General features: G+C 37.2%; 1 protein-coding gene across 17 annotated transcripts in view; it reads left to right on the top strand.

Moving 5' to 3' along the window:
- Positions 1-21,346, top strand: part of NRCAM (neuronal cell adhesion molecule) — a 312,085-nt gene that overhangs the window by 259,808 nt on the left and 30,931 nt on the right. For 8 of the 17 annotated variants that reach the window (XM_036010793.1, XM_036010803.1, XM_036010802.1 and 5 more), the window contains 14 exons: positions 227-370; positions 1,805-1,916; positions 3,304-3,470; positions 3,565-3,712; positions 5,263-5,387; positions 5,827-5,856; positions 7,360-7,461; positions 11,607-11,804; positions 11,900-11,970; positions 12,983-13,208; positions 13,583-13,698; positions 16,800-17,004; positions 19,377-19,499; positions 20,340-20,516. In XM_036010793.1, coding sequence (XP_035866686.1) covers positions 227-370; positions 1,805-1,916; positions 3,304-3,470; positions 3,565-3,712; positions 5,263-5,387; positions 5,827-5,856; positions 7,360-7,461; positions 11,607-11,804; positions 11,900-11,970; positions 12,983-13,208; positions 13,583-13,698; positions 16,800-17,004; positions 19,377-19,499; positions 20,340-20,516 — 1,944 coding nt within the window. Of the gene's footprint in view, positions 1-226; positions 371-1,804; positions 1,917-3,303; positions 3,471-3,564; positions 3,713-5,262; positions 5,388-5,826; positions 5,857-7,359; positions 7,462-11,606; positions 11,805-11,899; positions 11,971-12,982; positions 13,209-13,582; positions 13,699-16,799; positions 17,005-19,376; positions 19,500-20,339; positions 20,526-21,346 lie in introns of all 17 variants that reach the window. The other 9 variants (XM_036010795.1, XM_036010800.1, XM_036010796.1 and 6 more) reach the window with 3 other exon arrangements.

The following is a 21,346-nucleotide window of genomic DNA, read 5'->3' as shown; positions in this document are numbered from 1 at the left end:
AATATTGAGCATACACCCATGTTAAGTGGTAACTAATAAATTCTGAGAAAGAAAAATTAGGCTTCTGCTTGGGTTCATGGTCTTGTCCTTCTTACTGGATATACATCAGTCTTCCTGTATAATTAGTCTGTATTTCTGTTTTGCTTACTATAATGTGGGCTTCAAGCTTTACATCTTCTAAGCAAAGAGGAATAAATATATACTTTTTATTTTTACACCTAAACAGTTGCCCCTGATGACCCCAGCAGAAAAATAGATGGTGATACCATTATTTTTTCAAATGTTCAAGAAAGATCCAGTGCAGTGTATCAGTGCAATGCTTCTAACGAATATGGATACTTACTGGCAAATGCATTTGTAAATGTGCTGGGTAAGCTTTTCCTTTATTAAAGACATGGCAGATTAAGGTAATGACTTCTGTTGTTTTCCATTCATTCAGCAAAAATGGAATGAGCATCTACTATGTGATATGGAAATGCTTAGTACTTGGAGCGATAAGGGATGTAGAAAGATGAATAAAATACAAACCTTGCTCTGTCTAAAGGGTCTTGCAGTCTGCTCTTAATGTTCTTTCATAACATGGTATCTATCATGGGATATTCTACTTATACAAATAATCAAATAGTCATTCTTCTATGTTCGCAGATGGTTAGACCAGGTATCAAACCCCTCAATGGGAAAATATCATTGATCTGTCATTAGTAACAGAATATTAGTGCTGTTCCATCCTTAGAAACTGACAACTTGAATAACAATTTCATGATTCTGAAAACTATATCATATTCAAATATATTCTGAAATGCTTGGTTTATGTGAACATTATATTTCTCATAATGGACAAAACTACCAAAATACCAAATTTGTTAAAATTTTATGTGAGAATTGTTTTCATGGTGCCAGGAAATTATATTTCAATTTCAGTATAGTAGGCTCCCTTGCAAAGTTAAAGTTAGGAAGCCAACCAATACTTGGTATTTTTTTCCTTCATGTTTGAATGAAGGTCAGCAGATCAAACGAGCTGAGCAGTTAACATACTGGTGGATGTTTGAGAAGCACTTTTCATTTCTGGTCCTTTTTTTTCAGCCCTTCAAGGATATGTTCACTGATTCCAAAGAGAGAGGAAGGCAGGGAGGGAGGAAAGAAGGGGAGTGGAGGGAGAGAGAGAGAGAGAAAGAAAGAGAGAGAGAGAGGCATTAATGTGAGAAACATGGATTGGTTGCCTGCCATAAGCACCACAACCAGAGATATATGGGACAATGCTCCAACAAGTTGAACCACCTGGCCGGCGCTGGGTCTGTTTTTTTAATCATCAGCACTCTGTTTTCTTGTGCCAGCTCCATTTCCACCCCTGCCCCCATGGTAACCGTGGGACTATAATGGGCCAGTCACCAACAAAAATGTACTTAGCCATGATATTTGTGCCAGACACTGTGATAGTTTCGGGGGGGAAACAATGAAAGTCTCATTCTCTGCCCTCAAGGGACTCGCAGTATAGTAAGAGATATAGGTAAATAAATCAAGTATTAAAATTCTCTGCTTGAGTAATATGTGAGGCATGACGCAAAGGGAGAACACTTTCATTTTTCCTCCATGAGTGACTGGTAGTGTCATACCTGACAGAAAACATAAGGACAGAGGCATATTTGTTGTACTTTACTGTAAACTCTATTGGCCTTAAAACAAAATGCAATAAAATCCACTGGGGGTCTATGTGCTAGCTTCGGCAGCACATATACTAAAATCCATGGTGGGTCTAAATGTTATTTTATTTTATATTTACTTTACATTTTTATAATGTTTTCAGCTGAGCCACCACGAATCCTTACATCTGCGAACACACTCTATCAGGTCATTGCAAACAGGCCTGCTTTACTAGATTGTGCTTTCTTTGGGTCTCCTCTGCCTACCATTGAGTGGTAAGTATTGGCCCTATGTCTTTTTAATATTTACATTTGCCGAAGCCTTCATATTTCTCTATGTGTTGGGTCAGTCAGAGAACAGATAGTGGAAAGGCAGTGCAGAACCCATCATTTTATTAATTATTAAATTTATTCACAAATAGTTGTTAACTACTTGCTCTGTGCTAAATACTTTCACATGTATAATCTATTTAGCAGCACACTTTGTCAACCACAGAGATATCTGTAAATGTTTTTGAAAAACTTTGAGGTTGCTGTACTTTACAATGCCATGGACATTACCTGGGACTTCGTGAATGGTGGCTGGAGGGATTGGGTAGGGACATTTCCTGATTATAAAATATCATTTGGGGTGGGAGAGAGATTCTATAAGCTCAAAATCAGAATTTTTGTTGCCACCAGTGTTTGTCTTTAGTACCTCTGCCCGCTGAGTTTCCTGACCCAGATCCAGCCAAACTCTCCTGTGCTCTTTCACTCCTGCTCAGCCCTGTCCTCTTTCATATGACGCTCCTGATGCAAGTTCTGCTCATCCTCCTAACTTGCTGACTTTAGCATGAGCTGGAAGAAACAAGGCTGGCATAGGCAACAGCTCAGAAAGAATGAGTGAAAGAAAACAAGAACATTCATTTATTGATCCTCTATCGGGTGCCAGACACTGTGCTGGGTTCCACCTATAATGACAGATGAAAGCAAGATACAGGGTTAACAGATAATCTCACCATGTCCCACTTCACCCTCAGAGAAGTGTGGGTGCTTGTGCAGGTGATTTCCTAGTTAAGGTGGCAGGGTAACACTTAGTCCTGGGTGATTTGGCCTTTTCATCCATCCTCACTTCTGTCTCACACTGACCAAGAAGCTGGAGGTACACGTGATTTACATATATGCTTTATTTTTTTCTTCCTTGAATATTTTCCTAGTCATACTTTCAAAAGTACAACCCTTGTAACCTTGAAATCAAAATCTCTTTAGAATTGTATCTTGCAGATGGAGTTACAAATACATCACAGTAGGGGAAAATGTCAGAAAGACTAGTCTTCATTTTTGCCCATCTTATTGCTTATTTAGAGAGACAGTATATAATAATGTGTCTACAAAATTATAAATCTCTCATAAGGAAAATTACAATTTAAGTAGTATTTTGAATTGTCACTCTAATTCTGTGTGTGTCATTGATCATTGGATTCCCCAGTTTTACATTCTATCCTTATATGGACCAATATGTATGCAAAATGCTGTGCAGGTTCCAAATACCTCTGAACTTGATACTATAATGTAGATCATGGTATGTTGACTGCAAACATGGCATTTTATGTGTCTTCAAATTGTAATGTGGTTATACATTATACAAATACAAATTCTCATTGTGGTTATTTCCGTAATGAAGGTTTAAAGGAACTAAAGGTAGTGCTCTTCGTGAAGATACTTATGTTTTACATGACAATGGAACTTTGGAAATTCCTGTGGCCCAAAAGGACAGTACAGGAACTTATACCTGTGTTGCAAGGAATAAGTTAGGAATGGCAAAGAATGAAGCCCACTTAGAAATCAAAGGTAAGGCAGAGGTGACAAAATTTTTTCAAGAATTTTGTGACTTTGAGCAAATTCTCCAGCTTTGGCAAGAGATAACGATAACTTTAAATTTCAGATCCAACCAGGATCATTAAACAGCCCGAATTCTCAGTTGTGCAAAGAGGGAGTACAGTGTCCTTCGAATGTAAAGTGAAACATGATCACACATTAATCCCTACTGTTCTCTGGCTGAAGGATAAGGGTGAGCTGCCCAATGATGGAAGGTATTTGAAAACGATTTCTTTCCTTTCTCTTGCTTCTCTCTTTAAGCTGCTATTGAATTAAAGGATTATTGTATGATGACTTAACCATAATGTTTTAAATGTTTCTGAAGTCTGCTCTCTCCAAAATAGATATGTATTTCCTCCCTGTTGTATAATGTTTGTACCTAAAAAGGCATCAAGTTATTAAAATAAGGGCCTGAGAATGTTTGTCTTTCACTGTGTGTTGTCTCCTTGCAATTCAGGATGAGAAAAACCTTTCAGGCTTTGGACAACATCCATTGTTTTCTGCCTTGTGCTGTAAAATTTCAGCAGATGTTTTCATTACCATTCTACAAACAGGCAGAAAGTACAACCTCTATAATCACTGGAGTATGCCTGAATCCTCGTATTTTAAAGGACACTGCTTTTTATTTGGATAGGGAGTTTTCTTTTGATTTTACTTAAAGCCAACAAAAAAGAAGAAAAAAGTTTAAAAAGCATTTAAAAGAACCTGAGCCTGTTGCAGCCCTTTAGCTTGTGTGAGCATGTTGAGGCCCTCAATTTGACCTAGCAAGCACAGAGCTGAAAGTGTGAATTGTAGCTGTCAGAGTGTGACTACAAGCATCACCCCCTGTTGGAAGGAATGCTGGATGCTGGTGAAAATAGTTTTTGTGGTTTGCTTGCAGGGTGCAGAAATGGCGCCCTGTTGCTGTTAATAGCCCCTAAAAGAACAATGTGGTCTTCTCTATATGCCCAGAGTTTCCATCTAGTTCTATGCTTCAACTGGTCACTTTTGCTTGTGGGATCTGAATGACAAAGATGGGAAGAAAATATGAAGTAATGGCCTTCAGGTTAAGTTGGCTAAAGCTTTAACTTTGAAATTCTCTGTGAAGACAGTTAATGATTTATACAGCTTTGTTAAAACATTGCATGAACTGATGCAAGGATTTGCATGGATTTTTTACCTACTCAGTAATTTCTCATGACTACAATGACCTCTAGAAAACTCTTTGTGGTGACTGCTGATCTAAATCTTCCTGTTTATAGTGATGAAGCTGACTCTATTCTTTGCATTTACTTTCTCCTATAAGAGTTTATGCATGTGGCAGAAACGACACAAAATTTCTACAGTAAATACTGAATTACTTTAAAATATACACTCCATTAGAAATTGAGCTCGATGAGTGGTATTCAAAAGTGTCTTAGCGGCAGAAGCCACATGAAGGCCCTCTGGTAAGGTAACTGGAGCTGCCTCCCACCCTATTCCCCACCCCCACCTCTGGATGTCCCTGGTCTCTAAGGAAGCTCCTAAAACTCCAGGGGCATGGTTGAACACCACCAGACTAGATGATGGACAGCCCTGATAACCCAAGGTGATAATTCATTCTAATTGTTTTCCAACTTGAATCATTACCAAAGTGGTACATGTTGTATAAGATTTTTAGCTCTAATGTGCTACAAATCTTCATCATCTTCCTCTTTTATCAAATTCACAGATTCATGCCAGTAAAGCAATCATCAGCTGTGGTTAGATGTCCATTTCCATTGCTCTGAATGTGTTTTATTCACAGGTTCACTATTGACAAGGACCACTTGGTGGTAACTGATGTAAGTGACGATGATAATGGAACCTACACGTGTGTGGCCAATACAACTCTGGACAACGTTTCTGCCAGCGCTGTGCTTATTGTTGTTGGTAAGAACTGGGACACACACAGCATGACTGGCTGCCTTGTGTTAGGTAGAAAGGAAAAATACCTATAGCAATTGTTTGCTTGTTAGATTTTTACAACTTTATAGGTGAGTTAAATGCTCATGTTTCTTTTCTTGGCAAGATACCCATGAGGCAATAATTTCAGTGTAAATATACTCTGTAGCAGTACTGGAATACAGTGGTGGTTATGTATATTAGTGATATTTGTACTAAAAATTGGGGAAAATAATCTATTTTTATTTCAAAGGGAAGGTTTTCCCTCCTAAATTGTTACTGCATGTTTATCATTCCATATCTCGCAGCTAAGCGTAAGGCTCAGTTTTATAATGTTGATCATGTTTAGTCTTTGTCTTCTTGTGCTATCTTTTATCTTTCCATTACTAATTGTGATTAAAATCCTTTATATTAATGTCCTTTCTAGCTCCTACTCCAACTCCAGCTCCCATTTACGGTAAACTAATGAGTCTTCTTTCTCTATTTTCTGTCAAATAATTTCACATTCGCAGAAAAATTACTTTGCTCCATCATATCATTGTATTCTTTAGGGAAAGGGGTTCTGTCGAATGTTCTGTTGGATTTCTCCTTTACTGCTATGCATTATTTCTTCATTATAACTCTGGAACATTCTGCTGAATAGATTGCCACTCTTTTCTAAAGATTCCATGTGTTATTATAAAGTAATTTTATTGGATACAAGTCCCTGTTTGATATAATTTCCTTGTAAAGAAGCATAGTGTTTTCTCAAAAGCTTTCATCTACATTTTACAGAATGAAAAAGCTATTTCAAGTATCCCACAAATCAGATTTTTACTTCAGTCTATTAATAGTTGTTTTAGGATTCCATTTTTAAGAAATTTACATAGGGAAGCAGTAGATGTTTAGAACAACATTGGCCCTTTCTATGAGAGAAAACCAACTCATTGTGTGTTAGTGAAAGATAAATCATTAAAGAAAAGAAACAAAAGGGGTTACTTAAGGTTCTGTGAATGTTCTGGGTCTGGAAAATAAATCAGAAATATTTCCAGAAATCTTTTAAAGAACCTTCATCTTTATTCAGCATATAAATACATAAATTAATTTTGTGGCATAAACTCAGCTGGATTTTATACAGTATTATTAGTTGTACTATAGACCTGTCCTTTGTAGACATTTATTGCTACTTACTGACAGGACAAAAAGTGTCCATATTTTTATATGGCCTCTGATCCTTCAAGAGCCACAGTCACCCCCAGGAGCAAGGTCAGGAAGAGTCCCAGGGAGGAACACTAACTCTCTGGATCTTAGAAGCACCATTAGAAGAGGCAGACTGCTTCTGGGACAGCTTCACCCTGAAAGATGTCTGTACCCTTGTGTCCACTGAGAGTAAACACACCTCCCCATGTACCTGCCTGACTACTGTACTGAGTTTCTGTATAAGGTATGCATACTGGGAGCTACCTATATAGAATTCCATTAAAAATATAAATATTCTTCAGGAGCCCCTAAATCTATAATTTAGCTTAGCATGTTTCAGGAAGAACATTTGAGTCTTCTTTAGTCTTCTTTAAAATATACATGTACTTGCCTGTATATGTTTTTCAGTGTTTACTATTCTGTTTTTCATTTACTAGAAATTAAATTTCTATACAATTTTTTCTGTCTTCACTCATTCATGTTCATTAGAAGACACACACTGAGAATGCTGGTGAACCATCCATGCCCACCTCACTGGTTTTGGCTACAAGTAATTTAGTTTCATTCAAAAAAGAAATAAGCAGAGCTCATTGATGGGTGTCTGGAGTGTGCTTGTGTGTTCCCAGCAACCTCAGTTGTTTCTATTTCATTTCAGTTGCATGCTTGTTGACCATTCAGTGTGCTGTGTCTTTAATATGTCCCCTCTGTGAATAATATCAGAAATAAACAAGAGCCTCATAAGGATGGACAGTTAATTATGATGTCTGTGTTTGGTCTACAGATGTCCCAAATCCTCCCTTTGATTTAGAATTGACAGATCAACTCGACAAAAGTGTTCAGCTGTCATGGACCCCAGGCGATGACAACAATAGTCCTATTACAAGTATGTGGTGTCATTCGCTTTCTAACATAAAAATAATGACCATTTTGAAGCACTTTTCACATGTAGTTGAAATTCCGTACAGAGAGATTTGCTGGCACTCTCTGCTTCATTACTAATAGAACAGAAACATTTAGTCATGGCTCCCTTCAAAGCTAGAGTTATTTCTGTACAGCTTTTGGTACAGGACACTAATTAATTGCTGAAGATGTCAATTATGCAAATACACTATCTTTTGTGTTTAAGATCCATAAGCATCACCTTAAATTTCTACCACAGGAGGAAGATGCATTCATTTTGCCCATTAACACATGAGAAAAGGATAAGAGAGCCAGGTACTATAATGCCTAGTCTCTATATTAGGAAATTGACACCTGGAGAGTGAAATGACTTTTCAAACCTACAGTTGGTAACAGAACTGTGTGTTGACAGCTCCAGTCCCAGGTCTCTTTCTTCTAATTAGCTTTTACTGCAAAGTGACAGCACAGTCAGCTCCTCACCTTGATGATATAAGCCTAGGGAACAATATCAGGTGAGGGACCATGCCATAAGGATACTGGAAAAGCTTAATCAAGTTAGGCTATGGATAAGCTTAGACATTTTTAAACCATAAAAATACTTCAGTGTAGACACAAGCTTATCATACTGCCTTCAGGTGTGTACTGCAAAAAAACTAAATTCATTTCTGATGACTACCTCAGATTGCTCTGAAGTCATGTGTGTGTTGATTTATTGCACATGCTGGTAAAACAGAATATTGCCAATAAAATTAAACAAAGTCTCCTCTCAATTTTGTATAATTCAACAGTGTTCCTTTCTCAATTGACTTTTCAGTGTCCATGATCAGAACACTCATTCATTCATACTGAGTCTTTCAGTTAACTCAATACATTAGTGCAATTTAGCTGCTTAGGATGCTCAGAGACTGTTGCAATGATAGTATTAGATTTCAAGGCATCTCTACTCATTCCTTCATTCACGCCTTCATTCAACAGGTATTAATTGAGTGTCCATTATGTACCAAGCATTGCTCTAAATCAAAACAATAAAATAACCTCTGCTTACATGGAGCTTATATTTTACTTGAAGGCACAAATAAGATAAAATTAATTACATATTATGTTAGAAATGTCATCATATGTTTGTATATATGTATATGTGTACACACACACATCTCAGAACTCCCTTAAAGAAACAACCTGCTGTAAGGACTGTTAAGAGCAGGCTCCATCTGCTGCACCTTCCCCAAAGATCTGCTGCAGTGTTCACACAATGCCACTATCTTCCTGAGCTACTGCAATGACTGAGCACAGCAAGCGTCCTAGAGCAGCACAGCCACACCCAGCACAGGACTTTACTCTGGGCTCCTCGTGATTGAGAAGAGACTGCAGTCTGAGGCTTTTACTACATACTGCTCCTTCCTTCCCCCTTGCCTTTCACAGACATCAGACCTTTGTCTTGTTCTGAAGATCTTCCCTGCCTACTCCTGCCTTCTTGCCCTTTTATCTTCCGTGGGCATTTTCCCCCCAAAGCCTCTTGCATTTCTAATTCTGTCTTAACATCTGCTTCTTAAAGGACTCAAACACATATATATCTATACACATGGTTGGTGTATGTGTGTGTACATTGTATGTGTGTGGTGTGTATTTAGACCATGCAGAAAATAACAAAGAGTGAGAAGGAAGTTAAGGAACATAGGGGCCCAGGTATAATTATAGTGTGGTCAGGAAAGGCCACATTAAGGCTACATATATGTGTTTGAGTCCTTTATGAAGCAGATATTAAGACAGAATTAGAAGTGCAAGAGGCTTTGGGGGGAAATGCCCAGAAAGATAACATTTGAGTATGTCAATAAAGACATGAGAAGGGAAAAAGTGAACACACTATGCAGTTTCGGGGGCGGGGGGGGGGGCGTTTCCCAACACAGCAAGAAAAAAAGCAAAGGCCCTACATCAGGGCATGCCTGCCAGGAGGCCAGTGTGGCTGAGTGAAACGAACAAGAGGAGGTGAAGTAGGAGAGAATGTCAAAGAGGTAGAGTTGGAGAGTGGGGGTGGAGTGTGAACTTGCAGTGCCTGGTATGCCATTATAAAAGTTTGGGAAGTCATTGGAGGGATTTAAGTAGAGTAGTAATTCATGGATCACATTGTCATTCTATTGAAAACAACAGCAGTCTCTGTTCTCACAATGCATTGAGTACACTGAGGAACCTCAGCAAACTCACAGGGGTGCTTCAGGATATTTTTTAAGTTTTTGATTTTTAAATTTAAATATTTGAGAAACAGAGACATTTATCACATGAACTATTTAGCTTGAGGCAGTTTGCAGTTTTAATACAATATTGCTATATCATATTATAATGATGTCATATCTCTGCAAAGCCTTTGCTGTGATAAAAAGCAAGGACTGTATGAAAATCAACATGGAACAGGAAATGAGGAAGTTGGTGTCCATTCTGTTTACAAGGTTTCAGAAGTTATGAGGTGCCCATAGGTTTTAAGTTTTTAAGACATGAATAGTAATTAAGTTAAACAGACCTAACTACTTACATGAAAATGTTAGTCATTTCTTTTTCCATAAGGGAGTCATAGAACAAATTTCTAAATAATCAGTGCACCATGAACTGAGAAAGTCTGGGAACCTGTGAGTTAGTAGGTTATATAATAATTGAGGCAAGAGATTAAGGAAGATTGGAATAGGCAGAGAGTGATGGAGGTGCTGAAAAATAGTCATATTTGCATGTATTTTGAAGTAGAACCAACAAGACTATTTGGAGGATGAAAAAAGGAAAGGAGCTAAGGACTTCAAAGTTTTGACCAGAGTTGTCACTACAAAGTAGGGAAGCAAGATGGAGATCAGTCTTATCCAATTTAAGTTGCTGTAATAGACAAACTAGTGGAGATGTTGAATAGGCAATTAATTATCCAAGTATTCAGTTCAGGAAAAAGGTAGGGCTGCAGATATAAATGTAAAAGTCATCAGTTTATGAGACTAAAGATCACCACCAAATTAATGTAGATCGAAAGGAGAAATCATAAGGTTTCATTCATTGCTCTGAATCATACTAAGCTTCAGAGCAATGTAACACATGATGTTCTTAGTTCATCTTTATATCTATAATTCATCTTATTGCATATTGCACTTAGTATATAGTTAATGAATACCTAAGTACCTATTTTTCACAAGAGTAAAACATGTACATACCACAATATTTTGGTATATGAAAAAGGATATGCACTGGAAAATGAGTCTTTCTCCCACCCGATTCCCAGTTCCTCCAGCGACACCAGCGTATATATGTATCTTTTGAGAGGTAATACATGTGCATTCAAGCATATATGGATATATATGTGTCAGAGTAAACCTTTTCACTTTTATACAAGTGTGGTATCCGGCATGTACTGATCTATACCCTACTTGGTTTGGCTTAATGATGGATTTTAGAAATCATTCCATTTCAGTACATGGGGCAGAGCAGCCCCATTCACTTTTTACAGCCACAGAGTGTTCCATTGTAAGGATGCACAATATTTTATTTAATCAATTAGGTTGTTTCAAGTGCAAACAATGCTGCAATGTGAATCTTTTTCCTATGTCTGAGTACATGTGTGAGTGCATTTATTTGAAATATATTACTATAAATACAATTTTTCATTCAAAAGGTATCTGAGTTAAAATATGGTTAATGTTCTAAATTGTCCTCTGTAGAAGTGTACCAGTTTACACCTCCCACAGAGTATGAGAATGCTTGTTTATCTGAGTCACAATCAATAAAGTTTGTTCAACTTTTGATTGTTGCCAATTTAGTAGAAAATGGTATCTCACTGTATTTAATTTAACTTCCATTATGAAAACATTAACCATCTTTTCATATACTTAAATGTTCCTAGGGATATATGTGAATCCCTTCTAAAAAGTTTAAAGTAACAAAACTAAGCATGCCAGAGAAATATTATTGGGTATGCTTAAGTATTGAGGATAATGACAGAACTCTGAAATCAAAATATTCTAATGAAATATTCCTTGAAAGTGAAATAATTCATGTCTGGCTAATCATGTTAGATTGCCCTATTAGTGATTCTAGCAACCTACACTTGAGTGACTGAATCCTCTGACTTGTGTTTGTTGTGTGTGTGTGTGTTACGGCCAGAATTTATCATTGAATATGAAGATGCGATGCATGAGGCAGGGCTATGGCACCACCAAACTGAAGTTCCTGGGACGCAGACCACAACTCAGCTGAAGCTGTCACCTTATGTGATCTACTCCTTCCGAGTGATGGCAGAGAACAGCCTCGGGAGGAGTTTGCCCAGTGAGCGATCTGAACAGTATTTGACTAAAGCTGCAGGTAAAATAGGACTTTTGTGATGTGAAATAAAATAGAAAAGTTTCCACTGTTTGAAAAAGACAAAGCTTACATGTATGTGACTGCTTAACTTCTAGAACCAGATAAAAATCCCACAACTGTGGAAGGACTAGGATCAGAGCCCGATAATTTGGTGATTACATGGAAGGTGAGCTATGTGTAAAGCCCTCAACTTTCCCCAGTATATTTGTAGAGTGAAAAAATACTTGTTTTAAAATAGTATCTGTATTAAAGACCCATTTTACCCATTTTGGGAAAATATATATCTTTATTTAAAAGACTATTGTGCAGTAGTTAAAAATCTTGATCCTTGGAGCAAATATGAATGAATGCATATCCCAGCTTTACCACTCACTGTGTGGCTTTAATACAGTTGTTTAACATCTCCGTTATATATTTTATATAATTAGTATAATAATAGAAACAACCTCATCAGATTTAAAGAGTTAATATCTATAATGCCTAGAACAGAGCCTAACACATACATGTGCTCAATAAATGTTAGCTAGTACTATCATCATTATAGAGAACCATCTAGAAAATATGTACCAACATGTATCAACTTATTCACTGTAGTTTACTTTTCTTTTTGTTTTCCTTTTCTTTCTTTCTTTCTTTCTTTTTGGCTTATCTGTATTTTCTAGGCTTGGAAAAGTCATATACCACATAATTTTAAAAACTTGTTTTAGATAGATTTGATCATGCATACTTATATGCAAACATATATTTGTACATACTTATATACACACCTACATGTAGAAAAAGGATAGGGTGACAAACCTGCTGTTTTTTAATAAAGAAAGAAGCAGTTCACAAGTTTTATTCTCCAAGTGAAATGTACAATGAGGTACATTACACAAACAGGAATATAAAGGAGCTTATATAACTGAACTATAGAGCCCGAGTTTGAGAGGCTTATGTGGTATTTACTACTTCAAGATAGAAATTAACAACTTTTGAAATGTTGACCACAAAACAAGGTTTGAATCTCATATCAAAAATGAAAAAAAAAATAAAAGGTCCCTGGAGAATATGTTCATAGCTTACATTTTAGTGTTTCAGTGCTCACTTTAAGTCTGAGAATTGGTTTTGCTGTTCCTGTAAAAAGTTATGTATTCAATCTGTTTTTATAAGCCCTAATTATCTGGCTTTTCTTGTAGCCCTTGAATGGTTTTGAATCTAATGGGCCAGGCCTTCAGTACAAAGTGAGCTGGCGCCAGAAAGATGGCGATGATGAATGGACGTCTGTGGTTGTGGCAAATGTATCCAAATATATTGTCTCAGGCACACCAACCTTTGTTCCATACCTGATAAAAGTTCAGGCCCTGAATGATGTAGGGTTTGCTCCAGAACCAGCTGTAGTCATGGGACATTCTGGAGAAGACCGTAAGTGTCTGATACTGTTTTGTTTGTACTTTTTCCTAGCAAAACAGACTTACCAAAGTGTAAGCCAAGTCTATTTCCAGAAGTACTTTGAATGGGAAGAAGACAGGCAGCAATCATTTTGTTCAACATTTCTGAATTTAGATAGTCTGCTATGTAGAAAATAGATTCAAAATGTGAAAAGTTATTATTTTTTAAAAGATACGTTATTTTTACAAAGTTGAATAAATGGATACCAAAAATCTACTCTCAATCCTTGATAATTTATAAAATAGGTCTGGGGCATGCTTCAGTGAAGCTGAATTATTAGACAGTGATATTTTTTGCATGAAACTCAAAATAACATTGCTACTTCTATCCTCCTTCCCTATCCCTAGTCCCAATGGTGGCTCCTGGGAACGTGCAAGTGACAGTGGTGAACAGCACCTTAGCTGAGGTGCACTGGGACCCAGTCCCTCTGAAAAGCATCCGAGGACACCTACAAGGCTATCGAGTAAGTGTAGGGGTACCTTTCCTATTCTTTCCTTAGGAACAGCCCATCAGTGAATGCCAGATGCACTTCTCTTGGTTGGAGGAGGCCTTAAGTTCCTCTGGTTTATTGCATTGGCAAGCCACATCTAAACAACCCCTGCTAAAGCTGAATCAAAATCTCACTGCATCCAAAGTGAGAAAAGAAAATGTTTTCTCACATTTTTCCCACAGATTTTGCCAACTGAGCAATTAACATATGTACAACATGGGGAAAACTAATGTTTAAAATACTAGGATATAACCAGATGCACCTAGTTTAAAACAATACTGAGCATATGTGTTGCATACACAAATTATCCTGAAAATAATATAGAAAAAATTTCTATATTATTAAAAATAATTCAGAGTATACTTTCATATAGTACCAAATGGGTCACTCTTGAGAACATCAATTATCTTTGTTCTTGGGAAACACAGAGAAACTGTTTATAGAGATTTTCTTTTGATTGATTGATGGTCAAAGAACTGTTTTTACATTCACAAAAAAAAAAAATGGTCACTACTTTGATTTGTCAACTCTGATCCCTAGAGGTCACTTTTTGCACTGCATCATGTTGGAATGTGTTTTTTTCTTTAACATTGCTAAATTCTGTACAGTGATCCCTCACCTATTATGGGAGTTACGTTCCAGAGACCCCCGAGATAGATGAAAATCTGCAAAGTAGTGGCATTATATTTATTTTATTATTTATATATATTTTAAGGCTTTATAAACCTTTCCCACACTCCTATAAACCTTTCCCACTCTCTTATTAACTTTTCCCACACTCTTATAAACACTTCATATGCTCTTAAACACTTTCTACACTCTTAAACCTATGTAATTTTAACAACATATAAAATTCTATATGGGTACTCACCAGTGAAGTATACAGTCATCCCTCGCTCTATCGTAGTTCACTTATTGCAGCTTCACTGTATTGCAGGTTTTTTAAAAGTGATACAGTGAAACCACAAATAAGTGAATTGCGATAGAGCGAGGGATGACTGTATATAGTTGACGTTTCTTAAAAATGTCTTTAAACTCCTAAGAAGAGTTTAAGAGGACATAATAAACAATTCTGGATTTTTAACCAAACTTAACCAAAACTTTGTTAATTAACTACAAGAAATAGATAAATACATAAATAAATAAATAAATGTGAAAGCCCTAGACTTAGCATGAAGGGTTCACTGTCACTCTTGATTGCCCTGTGGCTTTACATAAGTCACTTGGTAACTGGGAGGTTATCTGTACTATAGAAATAATAATAATAAAATCAAATGAAGTTCTATTAACTCTGGAAATATATATAAATATTGGCCAATAATTTTACTTTTAGAATATTTTATATAAAACACTTAAATTCTCCTATTGTCTTTTTTTTCCACTTATTTTTCTTCAGCTTTTTATTCTTGTTTATTCTATTACAGTTGTTCCAGTTTTTCCCCATCTGTCCTCTTCTGTCAGGCCCACCCACCCCAGTCAGTCCCCACAACTGTCCATGTCCATAGGTCATTTATACATGTTGTTTGACTAATCCTTTCCTCTTCTTTCTACCATTTCCCCTCTCCCTTCCCTCTGACAGCTGTCAGTCTATTCCATGTCTCTAATTCTATTTTGCTCATTATTTTATGTTGTTCATTAGATTCCTCTTATAAGTGAGATTATATGGTATTTGTCTTTCACCAACTGGCTTATAGATCAATGGAACAGAAGAAAGACCCTGGAAATAAACCTATGTCTTTTTGGTCAATTTCTGTTTGACAGAGGGGACAGAAGCATTCAATGGAGTAAAAATAGTCTTGCTAATAAATAGCGCTGGGAGACCTGGACTTGGTACATGCAAAGAAAGGAAACTATACCACCAACTTATACCATACACTGGAATAAACTCAAATGGGATAAAAGACTTAAATATAAGTTGTGACACCATAAAAGTCCTAGAGGAAAACATAAGCAGGAAATTTTTAGATATCCCACATAGCATTATTTTTGCCAATATATATTCTAGGGCAAGGGAAATAAATGAAAAAATAAACAAATGGGACTACATCAAATTAAAAGGCTTCTGCATGACTAAAGCAATTATCATCAAAATGAAAAGGAAACCACCTATATGGGAGAACATACTTGCCATTGATATAGCAGACAAGGGTTTAATCTCCAAAATATATAAAGAACTCATACAACTTAACACCAGGAAGACAATCCAATTAAAAAATGGGCAAAGGCTCTCAACAGACACTTCTCCAAGGAGGACATACAGATGGCCCATAGACATATGAAAAATGCTCAACATCACTAGCCAGCAGAGAGATGCAAATTAAAACCACAATGAGGTACCACTTCACACCCGTCAGAATGGCTGTCATTAATAAATTAACAAACAAGTGCTAGCAAGGATGTGGAAAAAAGGAAATCCTAGTGCACTATTGATGGGAATGCAGACTGGTGCAGCCACTATAAAAACAGTATAGAATTTCCTCAACAAATTAAAAATGGAACTGCTTTATGACCCAGTAATTCCACTGCTGGGAATGTAGCCTAAGAGCCCCAAAACACCAATTCAGAAGAACTCATGCACCCCTATTTCATAGCAGTACAATGTACAATAGCCAAGTGTTGGAAAAAGCCTAAGTGCCCATCAGTACATGAGTGGATTAAAAATCTGTTGTACCTTTGCACAATGGAATACTATGCAGCAGAAAGAAAAAAGGAATTCCTACCATTTGTGACAGCATGGTTGGAACTGGAGACTATTATGCTAAGTGAAATAAGCTAGTCAGTGAAAGAAAAATGCTTTTGTTGTCTTCTAGAGAGAACTGTATGGGCGCTATTTCATTTATTTCACTTATATTCCTCCAACAAAGCAGTATAGTCCAGTTTTATCCCATATTCTTAATTTAATTTTCCTCATTGTCTGCGGGCTTCTTACTCTCTTTCCTCAGAATCAGTATTTCTCAGTTTTACCAGTAATCCTCTAAAATGTACAGTGGGAATTTTCTGGAAAAGACTCCATAAAAAACTTTAATCTTATTTGCTTCCTTATACATCCCTGGCTGTTGTTTTTGCTGCTTCAGATTTACTACTGGAAGGCACAGAGTTCATCAAAAAGAAACAGACGCCACATTGAGAAAAAGATCCTCACTTTCCAGGGCAGCAAGACCCATGGCATGTTGCCGGGGCTGGAGCCCTTCAGCAACTACACACTGAACGTCCGTGTGGTCAACGGGAAAGGGGAGGGCCCAGCTAGCCCAGACAGAGTCTTTGGGACCCCAGAAGGAGGTATGAGGTGGACATGTCTCTGAGATCCTAGCAACATATGGCACAGGCTGAGAGGCTCTGAATGACAGAATGGCCCTGATAAAGTATGTTGTGGAAGCCAAATGTGATTTTCCCGGAAATGAATACAGCATGCACAAAGCTGGCAGAGTGTCAGCTTGTATGCGGACTGAGGATGTGAAGGCTGCAGATTACAAAATGCTGCCCTAAAATCCCATCTCTCTTGACTTAAACTTTTTTCTCCATACTTAGTCACACTCTCAGAAACCTTGCTAATTTGATGTTTATTTGGGTCATTAACTTCCTGACTAGAAGCAAATTATATAACTTCTATAAGCCTCAGTTTCCTCATTTGAAAAGTATGGGAACTCAATATGAAGTCCTAAGAAAAATATCTAGAAAAGAAAATAATTCTGTAAATGATGGTTTACTTCTGTCTCAGTGCACTTTCATAGTTTATGCTAAACATGAGCTAAATTAGGTGTTTGGGAGTCTAGTCAAAACAGGTTGGGAAGAGAAGGAAAAAGCCATTGCTAGTATGGGCCACCACAAGGGGAAGAGGAGGGGGGCCCACATATATGTTGTGTGTGGGGAGGGGAGCAGGAGGAGTTTGGACAAACACATGGGAGCCTAGGGGATGAGGGAGAGAAGGGCCATAAGTAAGAGAGATAGGAATTTGAGAAGACACTGAAAATAGGCCTTTCCTATTTTGGGCTTTACCTCAAGCCATATTGAAAATGAGCCAAGATAACGCCTATGGATTCAATATGAGTTCTTTTAGAGAAAAGCAGTTTACAGACAAATTCCATCCTAGCTCCTAGTTGCAGAACTCATGATGTCAATAGCTTCCCAACAGCCTCTGAGAGTCATCCTGTGTCCCAGCTCCCATGTCATTATGACTACTGGTCCTCGGTCTCATTGCTCCTTGGAGGTTAAGGGCTCCTTCCATTCAAGGCTCTCTCTAGTGAGACACCACACTGGTCCTTTAGATGGTTCAGGGGGAGGTATCATAGAAGAGATGACCAGGGGATGAAAGGATAAAGAAGAGAGGAAGTTGTATGCTCAAAAACACAAAGGGTCCTGACACAGCATGGGTCCTTCAGGGAACTGCAAGTAGTGTGGCTAAGACTGGTGAGAAAAGGAGGGAAAGTTAGCTAGTAAGGAGCCATATCCTGGATGGTCTTAAACAGTATGGATATTAAGCCAGAGGCACTTAACCTGGGGACTGTAGTTGCACAGGAGATCAATGAATGCGTTTAAGGAGCTACATGAACCCCAATATTGTAGAAAAAGGTGTATATTCTCCTAGGGGGTATTTATGGTTGTCATCAGATTCTAAAAGGAGTCTGTGATCTTCTAAAGTTCAGAACCACTTATTGGTTTGGGGAAACTTAGAAATATGTCCCAGGTGTGTTCTAGGCCCAGGCAAATGCCACAGAGGCCCTGAAATGGGGTGGTGGCAGAGAGCAGAGGAGGCAATGCATATTGCTGAGATGAATGAGGTGGATTAGACAGTATTTAGAGGCCCAGGAAATGGTGGGAATGAAGCAGAGGGAGTAATTCAGGATGACTCCCTGGCTAGAGTGACAGGAGGGACGGTGGTGGCATTAAGGGATCTAGGGAATATGGCAGGCTGGGTAGAGGAGGTAATGATCACAAGGGAGAGCTGCCACCATCCATCATCCTCTTGAAGGAGTGACTAAAAGGAGCCTGGGCATGTCTCCTCTGGTAATTTGCCAGCCTCTGCCACAGAGCACCTGTCACCTGCAGGCCTGCCCCAGGGTCAGGGTTTGCCAGTACTGGGGCTTTTGTCCGTCCTCACCATGAGATTCTGGGCATCTGTCAGCTCTCCAGGTGTGAACTACTCTGTACCTGGGCAGGCTGGCTCATGCCCAGAGCCCAGCAGGCAGGATGTTTTGACTGCTTGGAAACACCTGGTTTGTTGGGGCAAACAGCCCTCAATTGCCCAGAACACAGCTGCTTCTACTCAAAGGTCTAGTTAGAATATTGTCAGTCACTAGTTTGCTTTTAAGACTTCATTTGTGAAACAAATACAGTCTCTTTTTAATTTTATTAACTTTATTGTCTCTTTTCAAAATATTGATTTGGGTCCATATGAAGGCAATGTCTGTATATATTTGAGATAATGGTTTTAATGAATCTAAATGGAAATGGTGAGAAAAAAAGAGGAAAAGAATGGATAAGTGGGTACCTGTCACAGATTTTTGTTAATGTATTTTCAGCTAAATCAGGAACAAGAATGTGTTACAAAACCCAAAAATCTTGATGAATTGTGTGAACATGGTGAAGTATGTCATTTTGATACATTTTGAAACATTGAAAAACCTTTGTGTTGACTGTGTTCTCATTGTAAGTTCCCAGTGCCCCGTCCTCTTTGAAGATCATTAATCCAACACTAGACTCTCTCACTTTGGAATGGGATCCTCCGAGCCACCCAAATGGCATTTTGACTGAGTACATCTTAAAATATCAACCAAGTAAGTTATTGGGAGAAGAAGAGAAAATATCATTCAAAATGAAAAAGAAACTTAACCATTATATTAAAATACCAACTGGTTATTATTTTATAGCTGTAGAATATATACATACAGGGTCCAGCACAAATAATGCCTTTTTATTACAAAACTTTTTATTATAAAATTATAAGCATGTAATTCTGTAACATAACAATATCACACTCAAGCACACCAGGTGACATTCTAGGTGAAATGTTCACATAAAAACTATAAATTATTACACCCATATTATTACCCTACAAACCACAGTCAAGCAGGCATTACTTCTGCTGGACCCTGTATACTTTCAATTGTTATTCCAGAAGGCACTTCCAGTCATACTTTTTAAAGAAAAATTACATATATGTTATTGAAAATTAAGTATCCTGTAGAATAATACAGACCTTTGAGCATGGGGCCTAGGTAGGAGCTATTGTTAGGTTAGGTAGACATTATCCATAACTAGAAAATAGTAAGAAGAGGGGTTCCTATGGCACAAGTCCTCTGAAGATGAGGTTCAGGGTTATTTAACAATATAACCTATAATATGACTCCACCTACAAAATCGCTGAGATGAGAAATGCTACTGTAAGTCAACTATAGAATTCCCCCAGCTTAGAAACCAGTGGAGAATATATTTCCTCTTGTTATGCCATATCATAGGAACTGTACGAGGTTGTCAGTTATGTCAAGCAAAAAGTGAGTGGGGTTACAAAAGTCAATGTAATCCAAGCTTGACATTTTTGGTGAACACATTTATTTATAATAGTATTCCTATAGCAGTTAATGGGAAATGTTCTTGTTTCTTATTTTTCTTGACAGTTAACAGCACCCATGAATTAGGCCCACTAGTAGATTTGAAAATTCCTGCCAACAAGACTCGTTGGACTTTAAAAAATTTAAATTTCAGCACTCGGTATAAGTTTTATTTCAATGCACAAACAGCAGCAGGATCAGGAAGTCAAATAACAGAGGAAGGAATAACAACTGTGGATGAAGGTAAGATGGGTATGTATAAAATCCATAAAACTCTAAGTGTTTTGAAACAAAAATCTTTAACTTAAATTTATGCTTTCTCTTTTCTTCTGACCATGGAGTATTCATCTTACCAATTAATACAAACAGTTATTTGTAATTTCTCATTCAGATATGTATAAAATCAATTATTTAATTCATATTAGAATGATGACTTGGCATTTGTTTTTCAAATCCATATGAAATTTTTAAACTTCTATTAAAATATTGAAGTGAGAGTAGGAAATTACAATATTATGCCACACTTGAATTCAAAGTTCAAGGCATTGTTTTTTCCCTTCTACAAATAAATATATGTAATTCTAGTTCTGGTCATCATTCACAAGAAAATAATTTGCTAGTCCATATACTGATTTAGGTTTTCTAGCAATGAAATTGAAATAGTTATTAAATAATGCATTTATTTTGTGTTTGAACATGGCCCTTCATCCTTGGTAGGCCATCTATACAGAGAAAGCAAAATAACCCCATTAAAGCATCTAGAAAAGGAATTAACACTTTCATACTTTTAAAAATTATTTTGAAAAATTTTGACAATTTCAATAAAAATGGTGAAAAATATTGTAAAAAACTTTTCTCTTTTTGCATGTCTCTAAATTGTAGAATTGCTTAAGGATTATTTATATGACTATCTTCCATAGCATAAGAAATTGACATTTCTACCCAAAAATTGTCTTGAAATATCCTAAGCCTTCTTACATAATAGGCAAGTATGAACAATGTACCTTAAGTGTAGATTTGATTACTGGGTAATTTTGGGGACACCAACATATCTTTGTCCCCTGTACCTGACA

This window comes from Phyllostomus discolor, chromosome 10 (assembly GCF_004126475.2).
Source record: "Phyllostomus discolor isolate MPI-MPIP mPhyDis1 chromosome 10, mPhyDis1.pri.v3, whole genome shotgun sequence".
NCBI classification, from domain to species: domain Eukaryota; kingdom Metazoa; phylum Chordata; class Mammalia; order Chiroptera; family Phyllostomidae; genus Phyllostomus; species Phyllostomus discolor.
This window is presented reverse-complemented; position numbering and strand designations above follow the sequence as displayed.